Here is a 17,915-nt window from a genome sequence, read left to right on the forward strand (position 1 = left end):
TTAATTGAACCTTTTTTCTTTTTTGGCAGGGTGTGGGCACTGTAAGAAAATGAAGCCGGAATATGAGAAGGCTGCAGAGTTTCTCCATGTAGCCAGTGATGTAAGCTAATTTCCTTTATTATATCCTTCAAATAATCAGTAATAAATAACTGGAGTAATAAAAGTGACTTTTCTCCCTACAACAAATTCAGCTGTTCTCATCCTCCCACAGGACCCTTCAAAATGTGCTTCCAAAGTACAGTCTCATCGCTAATGCATGAGCCCTGCCAAACTCTGAGAAAGAACATTCTGTCTTGAACGAAAACAAAATCGAAGAATGTTTATGTATTCTGCTGTAGGCCTTATACATAATATGATCAAATCCAAAATGGACTTTTTTTTTCCCCTTTACTTAAAGACATTGAATGTGAAAAAATATAGGCTTTTATTTATGAATTAGGTTTGGGAAAAAACCAAAAGAGGTTGATCCCTCTTTCAAATACCCTGTTTTATGGTTGCATCACTCCATTAGCTTCATCTTAAGTGCTCCATCAGCATGGCCAGAGAAAAGAGATCCAATAATATTAGTGTTATTGATTCAGTCTGTCACTGTGTATGCCATGCAAGAGGAAAAGTAGTATTAGTCTCTCCCATGCTTTAGGCATCATCAGCGGAGGTGTAGCTGTTGGAGAAGGAGGAGATGGGAAAAACAAGGGTTAGATGAATCACACAAGTGTCTGCTCTCCTGTGACTCTAAAGGTGGTCCATGTAAAGATGCCTGCCAGTTAATGAAAGATGAATTTACCTTGAAGTAAACTTGTCTTTAAGAATGCTCATTTCTTCTGTGAGAAATTAGGATTTGTGGGAGAAAATGCCATTACTGGGAACAGCTGGTGAGCGTTATGAAGTGAATTATATAAAGGGAATCTTGTCAGAAATGGGAGGAGAACACGTAACACTCTGGTTACATTTAGTCCATAAGATGTCCCTGCCTGGTCATGCATCAGTCCTCTGTGTCTTTCTGTGTCTCTCTGCTGAGAACCTGAGACAGTGAATTACTTACCTAGATCATGAGTGATCACCCCAAAGTCCACCATGTCCTGCTAGGGGAGTGTGTGTATGTTGCTGGGATTTACAGTTAGTGGTCTCTGTTCTAGAGTCCAGGTGTCCTTGCAGCAGTTGATGCTACCGTCAACAAGGCGCTGGCAGAAAGATACCACATCTCAGGGTTTCCTACTTTGAAGTATTTTAAAGATGGAGAGGAGAAATACACTCTGCCACACCTCAGAACAAAGAAGAAGATCATCGACTGGCTGCAAAAGTAAGTTTTGCGGATCTGTGATAGTGTTCAGGTTCCTGGTTACTGGCTCCTGAAGACTGCTTTGGTGAGGAAGTAAACCTTAAACCTATGCCCTGCTAACAAAACCAAGCTGAATTCCAGTATTCAAAGCCATACAAACATGTATTTTAATTATGGTCTCTAATACACCAAATCCTTTATTTGCTGCAGGGTTTTTCATAGTTGTCACAGTACTTCTTTCCCAAAATAAATATTTTTCAGATATACCCTAAGCCTCTCACCAGAGAAGGAATAACAATGTCTCTCAAAAATAAATAGAACATTTATTGTTCCCTCTTTATACTAAGCAGCAGATTTCACTGTTAATAACTGAATTTCTGCAGTTGTATTTTTCTGCATGGGGCTGAAGGAAAGCCAGTGAGACCAACAAAACCAGCAGCTTTGTCTGCACTAACCAACTTTTCTTGGGTGGCATGCTGAAATAAATAGAATTAAGTTTGATACATGATGAAAAGCGTTTAATTTCAAAGAAGTAAATTGCTGGTACAATTCTCTCTTAAGTATTCTGGAATAAAATAGGCATTTCCTTTAGGTACTGGAAGCCTAATGTGTTTTCTGTGTTATTAAATGGGAAAAAAAATTCAGTGTTTTTTGTGAAGTTTTTAAATCATTTAAGCATTAAGTGCAGTTGGTGTGAGGAATGTATTCTTAATTCTTCCTCTCTTATATGGGAGGAGGAAGGGGGATAAATGGGGGCTTTTTGGTTGTGTACTTTTTTTCTTTTCTTTTAAAAACTACATCTCTGAGTGCTTCAAACCAGGTAATAGATGTGGTCTGGCAACATCTTTGTAGCATTTTGGGAAGTTTTATCCGTATTTCACATTTAGACACAGTACTCCCTTGGCTTCCCTGTATATATATCTACTCAGGCTCCAGGCTGCTGTGTCAATACTGGATTAGTATTAGTCACTGTCCTAGTTTCATCAGTTTGCTGGAGTATTTGGAGTGCTACGTAATTTGTATTGAGTTACAATCAAGTTGATGCTGCCTGTACATATTGGCAGATGAATAAGCAACAAGGAAGAGGGAAGGGGTGTTGATCCTTTCTGGATCCTGCTTTGCCTCTGGAACACTTTTGTCTGCAGCCTCAGGTAGTCAGCAACCTGGGAAATACAGACAACTTATCTCCTGCTCTTGACTGCTGGATGTTCTCCCAGCTAGAGACACAATAGAGTACTTGAAAGTTCTTGTTTGCTGACCAGGGATAAAATTATCATAGCTGCACTGAAGTTGGTGGAAATAGGGATGCATCTGGGATGCAGGCTGGAAATTAAAGTACAGCTTGTGTAAACCTGTCCCAAAGAGTGGTCTAGTCACAGCCATGCGGGTTGCAATGCATTCCCTCTGTGGTGACTGTAGTATGTACTGCCGCACTGGTTGTTACCAGTCTCTGGGCAGCTTGTTTCAGGTTGGCATGGGAAGGTCTGTGTGAGATGAAGTCACGCCTCTGACTGTAACTGTAATCGATGATAGCTCACGTTGACTATGTTCATGTGAAAATTCAAACCAGCTGTCCTAATTCTTTTGCTAACAACTGGTAAATCAGTATTGATGGAAATACGATGGGTATCCATGAGGTGACCTTGAGAAGGACTGTAAAAATAGAGTTTTTCTCCACCTGGTTTTTATGTACCTGATACATCTTAAAATGGTGTCATTCAAAATGACAGGAAAGCCTGAAAAGCTAATTTATTACTAACGCGACATATGAAGGTCTTTATACAATGGCACCATTCTGATGATTTTATATAAGTAGTCACTATTTAAGATACAGCAGGAATGAATTTAATGAGTCTGAGAGAAGTCTGGGAGCTAGTGAATAGCAGAAGTTTTGTTAGAGGTGCTCTAGATGTGCGGGATTGCTCTGATCTAGTCAGTATGCGCAGTCATAATTGAAACCTGACATTCTCATTATCAAGGTAAAATATTCCAGTTCAGTCACCCCCAGTCTTCTGATTATCGCATCCTAGCTTTAATACCTGAATTCAAGAAGAGGTCATGAAATTCTTCATAGAAGTTTGCATGATAGAGGTAAAGAGTACAAAAAGAATGTCTGAATGGAAGATGCTGTTCTGTATCAGTTGCCTTTTGATTCTATCTGCTTGCTGTTCTCAATTCATGCCTATGAATTGAGTGATACAAGAGCAATGTTTTTTCCACCAAGATGTCGGATGCAATTTAGGAAATCTTTATTCTGCATTCATATTCATATGCCTGAGTACAATCACTTACATTATATTTTTATTGAGTTCCAGAAATTAACTTGCATCTTTTTTGTTGTTATGTGGTATTGGAAATATTAAGTACATTTTTCTACTGCACAGCTACCCTAAAGCATTGCTTGACCTCAGTTCCCTCATAGTAGTTATGACCAGGAAATGATGCCCCTTGCCTGCTTCCAAAAACATTTTCAAACCAATCTCATTTCTTTTCTAGTCCTGAAGCACCACCTCCACCTGAGCCTGCATGGGAAGAAAAACAGACTAGCATTATGCACCTTGCTGGTGAAGACTTCAGGGAGTCCTTGAAGAAGAAGAAGCACACCCTTGTCATGTTCTATGCACCTTGTAAGTAAATACCTCTCTATGTGGATGGGTTTTCTAACCCTCCAGTTTATGGAATCCTGACTTAATTCCCTCGCAGTCCCCAGGCTTTTAAAGGTTAAGAGCTGATTCTGAATGCAACTGCCTGGGACCATCATTGGCACCATCATTTGTATCTTTATAAATGCCAATAAAACAGTATACAGTGTTTATTTAAAGAGTTATTGCGTTAATGCAGACACCAAAGCAGGCAGAGGCACAAAACCAAACCAGATTTTTTTTCCCTCTGCTGCATTTTATGGTCTATATAACAAAATGTGATCCTTTATAGTAGCACAGCGGACATGGAGAACCTGAGTCGTTAGTGCAGCATTTCAGTAGTAAAATTGATGTAGTGGTGAAGGAAGAATCAGTCCCTGGAGGCTGAGAACAAATTTTGATAGAACAAGTTTTGTCTGTAATAAATCCACATTTAAATCTCCACTGGAAATATGGGCACAGCTTCCTCCTCCCAGATTGTTTTGCGTGCAACACGCACACACTTTCTTTTGAAACTCCTGAGAATATTTCTGGAGTTTTGAATGAGGCCTTTTTATAAATTAAGTCAATGTGAGGGACTTTTTCCTGTTTTCCTGTGTTATCCCAGAGATGGGCAGTCTTGGTACAGGTTCTTAACATCTGAGGGATCTGTCAAAGGGAGAAGGTAATCCTGGCACTTAATATTAGGTGGTATTAACTTGTTCTAATAGCAACATGACTCAGCCCCCTCAGATGCAGGAAAAATTCTTCCCTGTCACATGGCCAGCCCTGCTGTTAATGGATAATCTTCAGATAAGCAGTTAGTAACCTCTTCCTATTAAACTGAAGGTATTTTCCAGAAAGGGAGGAAAAGCTCAGGTCCTTAATGTTATGTTTAATCAGGGAGCTCCATATTTTGCTTTTCTGTTAGAGAATTAAACATGAAGGCTTTTGGGCTCCCATGAAGACCTCCTGGATGTGGGAGAAAAGGAGGAGTGCAATTCAGAGGGGAGATTTCTGGAAGGTTGTAAAAGGAAAGGGAAGGGGACTTAATCCCTTCTCAACTCCAGTTCCCACCACCTATTGACTAAAAATTGCCCATGTGACAGGAATTTTTGATTCATGGACCTTAACTAATTAAGAGCAAGCTGTAACTTTAGAATGAAATGATTGCATACAAAATTGTAAGATTTAGAAGTTCAGCACTTCTTGAGTTCTCTTTACTTGATGAGTGACCTTCTGTGGAAGAGAGATTTATTTTCCTCTCAGTTTTTAGCTGCATCTTTTTAAGACACTCAAATTCTTGCTTTTTTTAAAGGCCATGTTTAAAGCAAAGACACTATGTGCAGTGAGTATGTAGTTCTCAGGGTTGAAAGCAGGATGGGCTAATTGTGTTGCCATTGTTCGCGGGTTGACTTCTGCCCTTACTCCAGGAAGGGTGAATAAAGATCAGCCTGGCCCTGTCTGTACAAAAGGGCCATAAAAGTAAGGCTTGCATGATGTAAGACTGTTGGGTCCTTTGAGGCTGCCCTTCAGACATGTTCTTCTTGCGCAGTGCTGCATATGACTTCCTATTTACAGGACAGAGAGGTGGAATCTCTTTTGGCCATCCTGTGACTCCTAAGACAGTCAGCATTGCTGTTGTGTTGTCAGTATGTGGGTCATGCACAGTTTCTGATTTGTCAGATTTGTTCTCTCAGAGTGCGGAAGTGTCTGTTTGCAGAGCAGAAAGCAGGCACACAAAGGGAGTGCAATGAGCCTGCCCTTTGTTGGGTGTAGGGGAAAGTAGCAGATGAATATTTTAAATCTCTCGTTTCTGTGAAATGATCATTAATGCAATAGAATGGTACAAATCATTCTGTTTTTCATCTCTTCTGCAGTGATAATGTGCCTCCTGCTAAATTTGATAGATTATCTCTTGTTTACCATTTTGTCAGTCTTGAGACCTTTTGGAGCTTACATTGCCTATTAGTCTTAACTTGCTTATTTTAGTGCAGAAGGAACACTGCTAAAATTGCCAGGCCCTATTACCTCAAATAATTTTCTTCTTCTATTCAGTTCCACATCTTAGGTCAGTGCAGAATCACAGGATATTGTTCCATTCACTTGTGACTCTATGGCAGTATTTGTTATACTTACACATATGCTGAGATATTTTAAGATTGGGTGTGTGTGTATACATGCATATATAAAGTATGTTTATGTGTAAATATTTATGCTAAGAAATGTATCTCTCATCTGTCATTAGAATTTAAAGCAGCAAGTTGAATATTCTGACCTTTGTAAAGCTTTCAAGTAGAGTGACAAACCTTTAGGCAAAGGCCACAGATATATATCTCACATACAAATTAAAATGAGATCTGGCTTTTCGGTGGCAGTTTCCAGTCCAAATCCCTTAATATGTATAGGAGAACCATCAATCTGCTGCTATGCTGGTAACTGGACTGAGCTGAGCAGTGCTTTGATGGTACTGAACAGTGCTTCATGGTGATTTAGGTCTGGAAGAGAAGGCTGCTATATCCATGTGGAAAAGATGGGGAACTCATTACTCCATCACCCTGAATGTGGGTGAAGCATAAAGGTTATTCCTGGTGCCTGTGGAATATTTTAAGGTCAAAATCAACTCTTGAAATTACTGGGAAGAAAAATCATTCCTGTGGACTTGACACCCACAGAGTGATGCTCTTGATTTCACGTTCCCATTGCTTCCTGGTGGCATCTCTGTGCATTGTAATGACTGATTTGGGGCAGGAGGCAGCAGTATGGGCAGGTCCCCAGTACTGACTTGGGCAAAAGTGCCAGCTGCAGGACAGCTAATGCTGTCTGGGCTGATAACTGTGTTGGACCTGATCTTCATCCAGATGTCCATTGGGCCAGTCTATACCCTCTGCGGCCACCATGCTGCACAGGCTTATGGTGAAGGCTGGCACTTGCCGGTGCTTCTCAGGGCTAGCATTTGGAGCAGGCTGCTGGCATCCTGCACAGCACCTGGCACAGCTCTTCTCTGGACCCTGTGGGACTTTTATGGTCTGAAGATGTAATTGTCATCCCACTTCCTTACCTCTGAGTTCAAAATGCCTAAAGTAGGGGGAGTACAATGACAGAGTCTGCTGAAGTGAAGCATGATGCCACAGGTGTGTGTCGTATGCTGGGGCCTCCCATGAAGGGGTTTGAGGAGCATTTTAAAGCAGTAGTCTTATTGCAGCATTGGAGAGGTGTTTTGGGAGGGTTTATGGGATCAGTGTCTGTATTATTTCCATAGGCCAGTCCTTGGAATACCGGATACCGTTAACTACTTCAGGTTTCCTTTCCTAACTGCTTGGCTTCATCCAGAAATGGGGAGAGGATACAACTAGTCTGAGTGCATTTGGTCTACCCACATAGCCTGGTATGTGGGTGATCAGGATTTGGGGTGCTGCAAACCAAATCGGGAAGTAAGCCAAATGGACAAGAATAGATCCAGTATAGCCCAGTTAGACAGCAGTGCTTAACCAGCTATGGCCAGAAGTATGCTAGCTGCACGTCTGATGTCTGCAGGCAGAGCTTGTTTCAAGACTAGCAGCATTAAATGCCTAGTTTGTATCAGTGCCATTTCTGGGATCAGCACACACTGACTTTTTTTTTTCTCTTATGTCCTCACTGTTCATACAGCTTATCTGAATGTGTTTTATCTGCATTTTTACTTTTATGTGCTCTCTCCACTCCGTTATCACAGATAATTGAGATTTGACTTTGTGAGTGCATTAAATTTTAACCTCCTACTACTATAGCACTGGAAACTGGAAAATAGCAGCAGTTCGTTGTGAATAGTTCTCTGAATCACAAAGGGTAACAAAGTTCCAGTAAATAACGTGTCTTCTCAGTTGGAGACGTTTTTCTGCATTACTCGAACTGAAATAAGGGGAAAAAAATGTGGTTGGAGCTGGGTGAGCATTTCTCAATGAAACAGGGAGATGCGAATAGTTCTTCAGGAGTGTACTGTGGTTTTAAACCAAACTTCTGCCTGGAGAAGCCCTTGTAATCCTACGTGAAATTTCTTGTTGAGCCAATGCAAAGACTATATGAAATTAGTGACTGTCACATTCTCTAACTAAAACTCACATGGTTCCCCTCTTCTGACTTGTTCATCCCTGGGATTTAATGTCTTTCTGGTGTCAGAATTTGGTGATGAGACTGTTAAGTTTTAGCTATTCTTGGGTGACACTCCCTCAAACTTATGCTAGGTCTTTTCTTCTCTTATAGAAACAATTCAGAACAGGGGACACAGGCTCCATAGATGGGCATCCTTAATTGCATCAGACAGCATCACCAGCAGCAGGTCAAGGGATCTGATCCCTCTACTCAGCAGTGGTGAGACACAGCTGGATTGCTGTGTCCAGTCCTGGGCTCCCCAGTACAGAAAGCACATTGACATACTCAAGTGAGCCCAGTGAAGGGCCGTGATGATGGTTAAGGGTCTGGAGCATCTGATAAACGAGGAGAGACTGAGAGGGCTGGGACTGTTCAGCCTGGAGGAGGCTCGGGGGGATCTTATGAGTATACGTAAGTGCCTAATGTGGGAGTAAAGAAGACGGAGCCAGACTGTTCTCTGCAGTACCCAGGACAAGACAAGAGGCAGTGAGCACAAATTGAAATGCAGGAAATTTTGCTTAAACATAAAGAGGAAGTGTTTTATTCTGTTTTGACTGTGGGGATGGTTGAACACTGGAACAGGTTGACCAGAGGGGGCATGGAGTCTCAATCTTTGGATATATTCAAAACCCAACTGCACACAGTGCTGGGCAAGCTGCTCTAATTGACCCAATTTTGAGCAGTGAAGTTGAGCTAGATGATCTCCAGAAGTGCCTTCCAGCCACAGGAGTGCTGTGTTTCTAGGAACAGTAATACTGGAGTTTGAAATACACAGTGGTTATGTTTTGGCATTTGTTTTTGTTTTATTGGCTTTAGTTTGGGGGTTTTTACCTTTCCCATCAACTTCTGAATTTCTTTAAATAGGAAAGGCTTAATAATAACCCCTATGAAGAGACTACGAATGAATCAACTGTGTCAGGAACAGGAGTTATATATAATGGAACAGTCATTAGCAGGTCCAAATGACAGGGAGGGGGCCTTACTTTTTAGATCAGTCACTTTTAGTGGAAGGGCTCAGCCGTCAGTTCCTACTTTTGTAAAAACACAAGATAATAAGCGTGGTTAAAGACTTTTAACAGCAATGAAAATTAATAGAGGGATAATGCTCCTTTTTAATGGTTCATAAGGGTGGCATTTGACAATGTTATTAACTTGCCAAATGGCCTCAATTTGTGGGACTGAACAAGGTTTGCAGAATGGGTATTTTTAATAAATACTTTGCTGGGAGCTGATTTCCGGTTCTCTCTTCAGCAGTGGAACTTTCACTTCTCTGGAAATTATTTTCGTCAGCTGGTAAAGGTTATTTTCTGGTGAAGCCTGACCCACAGGGGTTACCCAAAGAACACTCAGAAAGAAACCGTCCTGAGGATTATTTTAATGAGGTATTTTTGTATTTAGTAAGTGGCTGTACTGCAACAAGAGGGTGTGCAATTAGGAGACATCAGCCTCCTTGGCTCTTCAATTTTTTTTGGTGGGGTTTTCCTTTCAGGTCTGAAAGAAGCGAATGAGGGTACTTAACCTGTGTTGCACCTGACAAAATCACAGAAGGCTTTTGAGATGGTGTTTGAGCTGTTAAAAGGCTGTGTGTTGTTCTAAGTTGTTAGTGGGAGATGATACCTGGCTATTGTTCTGGTGGAAAACACAGTTCTTTGGCTTCCAAGTCCAGCAGGAATCTTGACATCATCGCTGTCTGGTGGGTCCTATCCTGGCCATCAGTAGGTAGTAAGAAATCAGATGGGAATTTCTTTAGCAGTAAAAAATCAGGTAGGGGTCATGTTTTTTCAGTTCTGACTACATCAGTTCTGCCCATCCCTGTGTGTTTCATCAGCAGTGCATAAAATGCTGAGAGCTAAATCAAACCTGCATTAATTTTATCCATAGGCTTTGCTCAAAGTATTAATCATTCTATATTCTGGTATGCTCCTTCTGTCTTTTCACAATAAAAAAATGCTCAGATTTTTCTCTCCAAGTTATGCATTGAGGAGTATACAATGACAAAGAAGCGCTTAACTGAGTGTCCTTGTCAGAGTGGGTTTCACTGTGGGCACAGTGGGTGCAGATGGCATTTTGGCAATTAATGCTAAGAGCCAGAGGGGCCAGCGTGCTCCTCCAGCCCTGCTAGCTTACCTGTGGGACCCAAGCTGTCATCAAAAACCTGTTCTTAAGAAAGAGGTAATGTTTCCTTTTCGTGTCTCCCATTTTTTGCAGGAAGCTGGGACAAAGCTGTTTGCACCATGTCTCAGCCTTTGCGCAGGAAGTTTTGGTGCAATAATGCTGTGTTCTGGCTAAGCCAGACTGCTGTAACAAAACACAGGGATTTTGGCTGACTATGAGGCTTCAGCCCACAGCTGCTGGGCCTGAGATGACCAGCCTGGCTGTCAGTGCTGAGCACACCTGGGTTGCATCACTCTGTATGAAGGATGCACAAAGTGGGCTGAAACACTCCTCAGCTGAGTTAATGGGTCCAGCTGCTGAGAGAAAGCAGCAGCTCAGATTAATTCAGTGTCCCATGATGGCCTTGTACTGGCTTCCACCAAGAGGCTTTCCTGTTGCTTGCAAATGCATCTTGTTAAGTTTTCATTAGGAGGCTGTATCAGAGAGCCTGAACAAAATGTGTATGTTTGTAAGTGAAGCTGAAGCTATCAAATTATTACAAACATGCTGAACAGAAAGAATGCATTTCAAGGCAGAAACCCTTGCAGGAAGGATTTTCTGGTTGTTGACTGAGGCAGAAGCAAGGTCTGGACTCTCTGATAATGAGGCTTTAAATCCTGCGTGGGCTGGCACTGCAGAATCTTGATATGTTAGCTCTTCTGCATTAGTGATGCTGTTGCTACAGGCTCGTATTAGCAAGGTGCATTCCTGTTGCTGTAAATAGTGCTGATGACACAGAGCCCCTTAACAGGCTGCTTATGACAAAGGATGAATTTCTAGAGTGGTCTCTGCAGTTGGGCTGGCAGAACTGCTCTTAGCTCCAGTATTAGTGTCAAGAATATTAATTAGCACCGGGAGAGCAGTTAAAGCTGCTCTCAGCTTGGAAGTTGAGGCACTTCAGAGGACTGCACATAGCTATGACAGAAGTGCGTGGAGGTGGCTGTCATGGAGCAGTGGCATTAAACTAAAATTTGTCAGGGTGATCCAGCCCCTCTTGTTCAGATGACTTTGTTGCTGCTATAGCAATTGTTTGTGTCTAAGCCTGTCGTTTCCAAAGGTTCGGTTTTTTGTATCCCTCATCTCCTCTGCCTATCCCCAAAGTGCTACAAAAGAAAGAGTTCAGATAGCTTGGGAAAAACTGCAACAAATCCCACCAGCAGGCTGTGAAATTGACAGTAGTTACAGCTAGCGGCAAGCCGTGGCTGACATTATGCTTAACTGAAAACCTCGTGACCTTTTTCAAATCAAAAGATAAATCCCCCTCCTTTCAATTACTAGTATCTTGTGTCTTGGAATTATGATTACCCTGTGTGTCAGGTCATGTCATAAAATGAGCTTTGGTTCCAGATATTCAATTAAAAGGCCCTCCAGTTCTCTACTGATAGAACAAAAGCAAATTAACCTTTCAGTAGCATCTCCGAATGCCTTTCTCAAATCTGCCTGTGGATTCAATAACTTCTGTAGCTACACAAGTTCTCTTGGTTTAAGCAGTATACCCATTTTCAGCTCTGATCTGTGCAATTACTATCTGTGGCCTGTCTTTCCTTGATTGACCAAGTAATATTCTTGTTTTAATTCTAGTTAATCACTTGGAACTCTTGAAATGGAAACAGGCTTTTCTTTACTCTGCAGTCTACAAGCTCCTGGGTTTGCTTTGATAGCTGTGCGATGTACTGCTTTCACTTGCTTAGAATTGCAGTCATTTAAAAACCAATAACGGAGAGCAGTATCTACCCCTGTTATTTAGATGGTGATGATTTCAAGCAGAGATGGGGAATCAGGAAAGTCATTCCCTGCTCTGCACTTTGCACGCTGAGGGCTCCATCCTGCCATGTGCTGAGCCCTCTAGGGCCCTGATAGTTTTGCAGTAGAGTGAATGGAGTCAGCACCTTGCAGCCCTGCTCCCTGTCAAGCAGGATTGTGAGCCCTGAGAGTCACTTAACCTCTTCCTGGCTTCATTTAACCTTGTGGGTAATGACAGAGGGGGATAATCACTTCTGTGTCTCTTAGGGGCAATTTGAAGTGTAATTAACTGGTATTAGTTAAAGCATTTGAGATCACCCGTTGAGAGGTACTAAAGGAAGCTGGGGGCTGAAGGGGGAGCAGAGCTCTTCCTCATGCTGATAATAGACCACAGACAGCACAAATGCCACGGTCTCACAAATCACTGGGCTTTCAGATCTCCTTCACAGGGTTGGCCGGGACTTTGCTCTGAAAATAGTGACAGTTCAAGTTCATGTATTTGGTGTGGAAACAGTCTGCAACATTAAAATATGCATGTTTAAACATGTACACTGCTTTGTTACTTCACTTTCCTGATTTTATTATGTACAAGATGCTAAAAGTACACACAGAAACAACATTGGTGGGGTTATACATCATTACATATTAATGCTGGGCAAAAAATATAAGGTAGTGATTTGTGAAGTCAAAATGCCTGATCTGAAATGGCTTAGAGCCATTTTAGTTGGAATGCTCTGGTTAGGGCCAGCAGCGGCTGTCGTCCTTGCTTGACCTGTGAGCCAGTGCTGGCATGCTGTAGCTCCGGGTTCCTCAGGAGATGGTGATGCAGTAACAGCAAACCCTATCACCTCTGCAGCAGTTTCAGCTCAGCAATGTGAGTCAAGGACAGGTTGCTCTGATCAGGTGGAGAACCACTGCATAAAAGCACCTTTTTTAAAAAACCATTTCCTTTCAGACTTAAAATCACTAGTGATGGGGAATGCGAATTTCCTGCCTGAATTTGACTGGCTTCAACATGCAGGTAACTCGGGAGGTTGCTTAGCCTTTGGCACCCAGCTTGAATAGCTTGTTTTAATAAAAAGTAGACTTTTCTCGCTATCGCTTCCTAATCTTTGGATTTAAGCTACTGACACACTGAGCTTCATGCATGAAACACCCCTACCAGTCCTGTTACTTTTCTTACAGGCCTTCTGAGGCCCATTCAGTTTGAACTCATTCTTGATTTGTGGAACAAGAACTGCAGACAGCATTTTGGAAGTGCCGTGCATAGAGGCGCTCTCCATAGAATCATAGAATAGTTAGGGTTGCAAAGGACCTTAAGATCATCTAGTTCCAACCCCCCTGCCATGGGCAGGGACACCCCACACTAAACCATGTCACCCAAGGCTCTGTCCAACCTGGCCTTGAACACCACCAAGGATGGAGCATTCACAACCTCCCTGGGCAACCCATTCCAGTGCCTCACCACCCTCTCAGTAAAGAATTTCTTCCTTATATCCAGTCTAAACTTCCCCTGTTTAAGTTTGAACCCATTACCCCTTGTCCTATCACTACAGTCCCTAACCTCTCCCTAGTCCATCCCCAGCATCCCTATAGCCTATAGCCATACCTACCTTATCTTTCCATTTGTATATTCAGTGAAGTTCCTTTTGACAACTGCATCATTTTCCTTCAAGGCCATATTTCTAGTATTGTGTGATTTTCTTTTGCTTTTAATACATTTAAAGCCCCTTATATACTTAAAACATCATTATTACCTCTGCTGACTGTAGGTACTACTTTGATGCCCATTTTGCTTCCTTTATTTTGTACAAATTGTTCGCTTTTGATTTATATTCATTAAAAACAGCTTCACCTTTCTTCTATGTGCTATGCTAATACAGCTTTCACTCTTCTAAGGAAACTGAATTAACCTTGTACTGTTCAGCTGTAGAGAGGTTATATTATATCATTGGACTTTGTAGTTTCAAATTAAACAAAGAATGAAGTAACTTAAAGGACTTTTTTCATATGTAAGCAAGTAGAAACCTGTGTTTGTTGGAAAGAGAAGTTGACTCCTTTAGGCAATTCTGAAAAATTCATACCATTTTGTTTTAAATGTAATAAGGTGACTGTTGTCCAAACATGGTGAATCTCTTTCATGCACTACTCTGGAGGCACCTTTATAATTGCCATCTGGTCCTAATACTTTTGTACACTGAAATTTTAAGAGTCTGTATGGTTTTGGTTTGACTCCCTATCATTGCTAAACAATTCACTTGGTAAAAAAAAAGAAACCCTGTCCAATCAAAATTTCTCCATTTGGTTGTAAAAAGATATGTAGGTTATTCACTTGATTGTTCCATTGCTTTGAAATCCTCTTTGCATCCCTTTGGCATCCCATGGGACCCTGCAATTATGCGAAACGTTTACAATTCTGAGTACAGGATATTATTGCTGTGGATTTATTGAATGGCTACCACAGCATATGCTTGATTACTGTTACGTTAGGGGCAGTGCGCACTTGGTTTTTAATACCAGCTCCGTGTCTGTCTTACTTTACCTGAGAAATGGGTTTACTTTGTTTTTCCTTCAGTCTGCTTTTTGTTTGGTTTTTTTTTGACTAATTTGCGAGGAGATGTGAACACTTAAGAAGTTTTTCTGTTTCCCCATGCGATGTCTTTGATTTCCATCATGTATACAAATGGTTTGTGGCATCATTTTGGAAACCACATCCAGCTCAGCCCTGCAGTTCTTTATTTCTTTACAGTTGTCAAACCAGTGTTTCCATGAGGATAAAGCCAGCTTCTGTACTGGCTTTTCCAGCACCAATGCTGGCTCATTGGTTCTTTCCTCAAAGACATCCAGAGAAGATGCAGCATCGTGTGGTGGTTCTTGCTATCAGTAAATTCAGTCCACAGAAAATAACCAGGGCTACATATTATTTTCCATCAGTTCATCTCCCAAAAGACCCACTACAGCTTTCCTTTAAATGCTTCTCTAATTAGAAGAGATATAATCTGACTCCCTTCCCCTATCAGTGATAATGGGTCTAAATGAAGCCCGCTTGCTTGCTTTCTCTTACCTGCTGTTCAGCAGCCCTTCCTCTTGAATTTTTACCCACAGGAACCATATTTTTCGTGTACTGGATCAGTCAAAACCAACTTGGCTTTGAAGGTGAGGAATGCACTGGTACTGCAGTGTGCCTTCCCAGCCCGTACCAACTACAGCATAAGTGGTATAAAAAAGAAAATAAAAAAAAAGCCCTATAGAAAATACTGGGTTCAGGTGAATTTTAAATTTGTAGTGCAAAGACAAAGAGAACTTAGAACCTCTCTACTGCAGGTGTTCTCATATGTTTCCATGGACCTGTGATTTAGGCAGGCAAATCTCATCCTCCAGCAGGTTTCAGTGGTCGGGCAGAGCAGATACTAGCACGAGCTGCATGGGAGCACCTCCGGAGTGCAAAATTTTGAGCAGAGAGACAAGAGTGTCTGGCCAGAGCTGTAATAAAGCTGTATCATTTGCTGATTGGGAATGGAGAATGGCCTTAACACATGCTACTGCATGTACATTATGTGTCAAGCTCTCTTGATTTTCTGCTAGTTCATGCAAGAGTGTTTCTGCTTTAGGAACTGAAGTTAGCTTGAGATTTGAGGAGGTGATTAGAGGTTTTAAGTGTCCGTGCTGGGTTGCTGTGGAAAGGCTGGATGTTCCAGGAGCAGATTCTTTTAGATTTCTCAAGTCAGGCACAGGAGATTGCTGTTAAGTTCACATCTGCTGCTAACCCTGTTGAGATCAAATTTGACTGTGATGTAAAAACGAAGAAAGAAAATGGGTAAAGCAAAGCCCTGCATCTACATTAGAAGGCTCTGCTCTCAGATGTACTACTTCCATTGCTGCTCAATTGGAAGTCCACCTCTTGGCCCTGTCAGAAGCTTTGTGTGCTACCATAGCACCCAAATTATTCAACTAAGTTTAATGGGAGACATCCTCTGCCTTTTTTAGTCCTTAGTGACATATTGCCCTATAAATACTAGTGAGAATAGGCAGGGCCCTTGGATTCTTGACACCTTACCACACCTTCATGCCACCAGTTTAATCTCTCTCCATTGCAGCCCATCTGGAAAACCGTTTGTAAGGAGTCTGCACACTTCCTATCCTCATGTACAGTGCTCGGTACATTTCCTTTTCTTGCACTTTCAAATCTGGAAGGTAGTGTTAACACTTAAAATAAATGTGTGATAGTGGGTGAGAAGAAGGAAAGGGGAGAACAAGTTTTCTGTCTGTCAAAATGAAGACATCAACCTCTGCTTTTATATTTTTTGGCATGTGTGCTTTAAATAGAATGACTGCGTTGGATGACTTCCAAGTGTTTGCTGCATTTGGCAACCCTTCTAAGTTGTAACAGATGAAGTTCTGCTATTCCGTATGATGTGGTTCTTCCCCCTTTCCCGGTGACTCCTTGAAACTCCTTGGGAATTCAGCTTAGCATCCACATCTGTTCCATGGATGGATGTCCAAGGCTAACAAAATGCCTACTGGACTTGGAGTCAGGTCTGCCAAAAGCCATATGGTTGTGTTTTAGTTTTGCAAGCACAGTGCAGTAAAGAAAGGAGATTGGTCCAAGGGAGAAGTGAGGGGAGGAGGGATGAACTTCAGATCAGTAAATGAAGGTAACTTTTTGTCATTTTGACTTAGAGTAGGAAGATGAAAAGATCACAGAGAAGAGGAAACAACAGCTTTGAGCATAAGTTACTTTATCCATTGTTTTGAACTACATGGTATTCCTCTCCTCTGTGTGGTGGTATTGACCACAACCTCAAAGCATGTTTGGTTTTGCCTACCTTTTCCAAAATGCATTAGCAGTCTAGGTAATTGGATGCTTCCTTTGGCTTTATAAGATGTGCATCTTGTAAGATGAGCTGAGAACCATGCTCAAAGCCCTTCTTGATGCCGCCTGTTGAGCAGCATACAGCAATGTGCAGTGGTGACTTGCTAGGGTGGAAGGGATGTTGAGCAGCTGCTGATGCTTCTCGGGGCTAGTTTCTTACCAGTCATCTGCTGGCCCCTGTAAAATGGCAATTTGCATTTTTAATAGCCATTGGATTTCTCTGTATCTGAAAGAATATGCTTGCTGTTCGCCAAATCAGTTCTGGTTTTCTTGAAGAGTGTGGTTCATGGGGAGATCTTACCTGCTGCAATGTTAGTGGGGGCTTGGAGGGAGGCTTTACTGAATTCCCCATCCTTGGCACATCCACACCCATAAGGTGGGAAATAGATCGACTGGTATATCATGAAGGTATTAGGGAGGAATAAGAAGACGGAAGTCTCAAGTTTCTCTTGAAATGTCTTTTATTGAAGGTTCAAAAGACACCATTTTGTAAAATCTGAATTTTAAGCTCAAGATCATAAGCAGAAAGGGGAACCTGAAAGGTTCTAAGTTTTTAGGAGCCTTTATGTTTTAGTGTAACAGTTGGAAGTGCTTTCCAGTAAACGACAGCATGTAGATTAGAACAAGTGTTCTTGTTTTAGGGGCACCTGATTTTTGTGTGTGTCTTTGGAATTCTTTTTAGATGTTGTCACCAGTTCTGATTTATTTGTGTAGAGCAGTGTTAACAAATCAACCAAGGCAGTCACCCCACAGTATAGGAGATTATCCAAGTTGTGTCAAGAGGCAGGCTTGAAACCCCAAGGCTTTTCAGTATCAGGCAGATTGGACAGGCAAGTGGCAGGAGAGAAAAGGGGTCACTGAAATGGGCTGATGGACATGGAAGCAACCTGGAATCCTAGCCATCTCTTCTTCCTCCTCCTCCTTTTCTTCCTTGACCATTTTCTTCCAGGCAAATGCGGAACAAATCAACCAAGTTAATAGTCTGCAAGTTGCAGAGGACCTGCACTATCTCCCACTGAAATACAGCTGCCATCAGGATAGACTGCCATTTTACTGTGTAAAGAGTTTAAAGCCAGTAAGATGGATTTGCAGAAGGGCCTCAGTTTCCCAGGAA

General features: G+C 41.8%; 1 protein-coding gene across 1 annotated transcript in view; it reads left to right on the forward strand.

The window, feature by feature from the left end:
- Positions 1-17,915, forward strand: part of PDIA5 (protein disulfide isomerase family A member 5) — a 103,083-nt gene that overhangs the window by 71,164 nt on the left and 14,004 nt on the right. Inside the window, exons 12-14 of the mRNA XM_080621496.1 lie at positions 30-100; positions 1,137-1,300; positions 3,776-3,906. Of these exons, the coding sequence (XP_080477622.1) occupies positions 30-100; positions 1,137-1,300; positions 3,776-3,906 (366 nt within the window). The remainder of the gene's footprint in view (positions 1-29; positions 101-1,136; positions 1,301-3,775; positions 3,907-17,915) is intronic.

The sequence above is a fragment of the Psittacula echo genome (genome assembly GCF_963264785.1).
Source record: "Psittacula echo genome assembly, chromosome: 6".
NCBI classification, from domain to species: Eukaryota; Metazoa; Chordata; class Aves; order Psittaciformes; family Psittacidae; genus Psittacula; species Psittacula echo.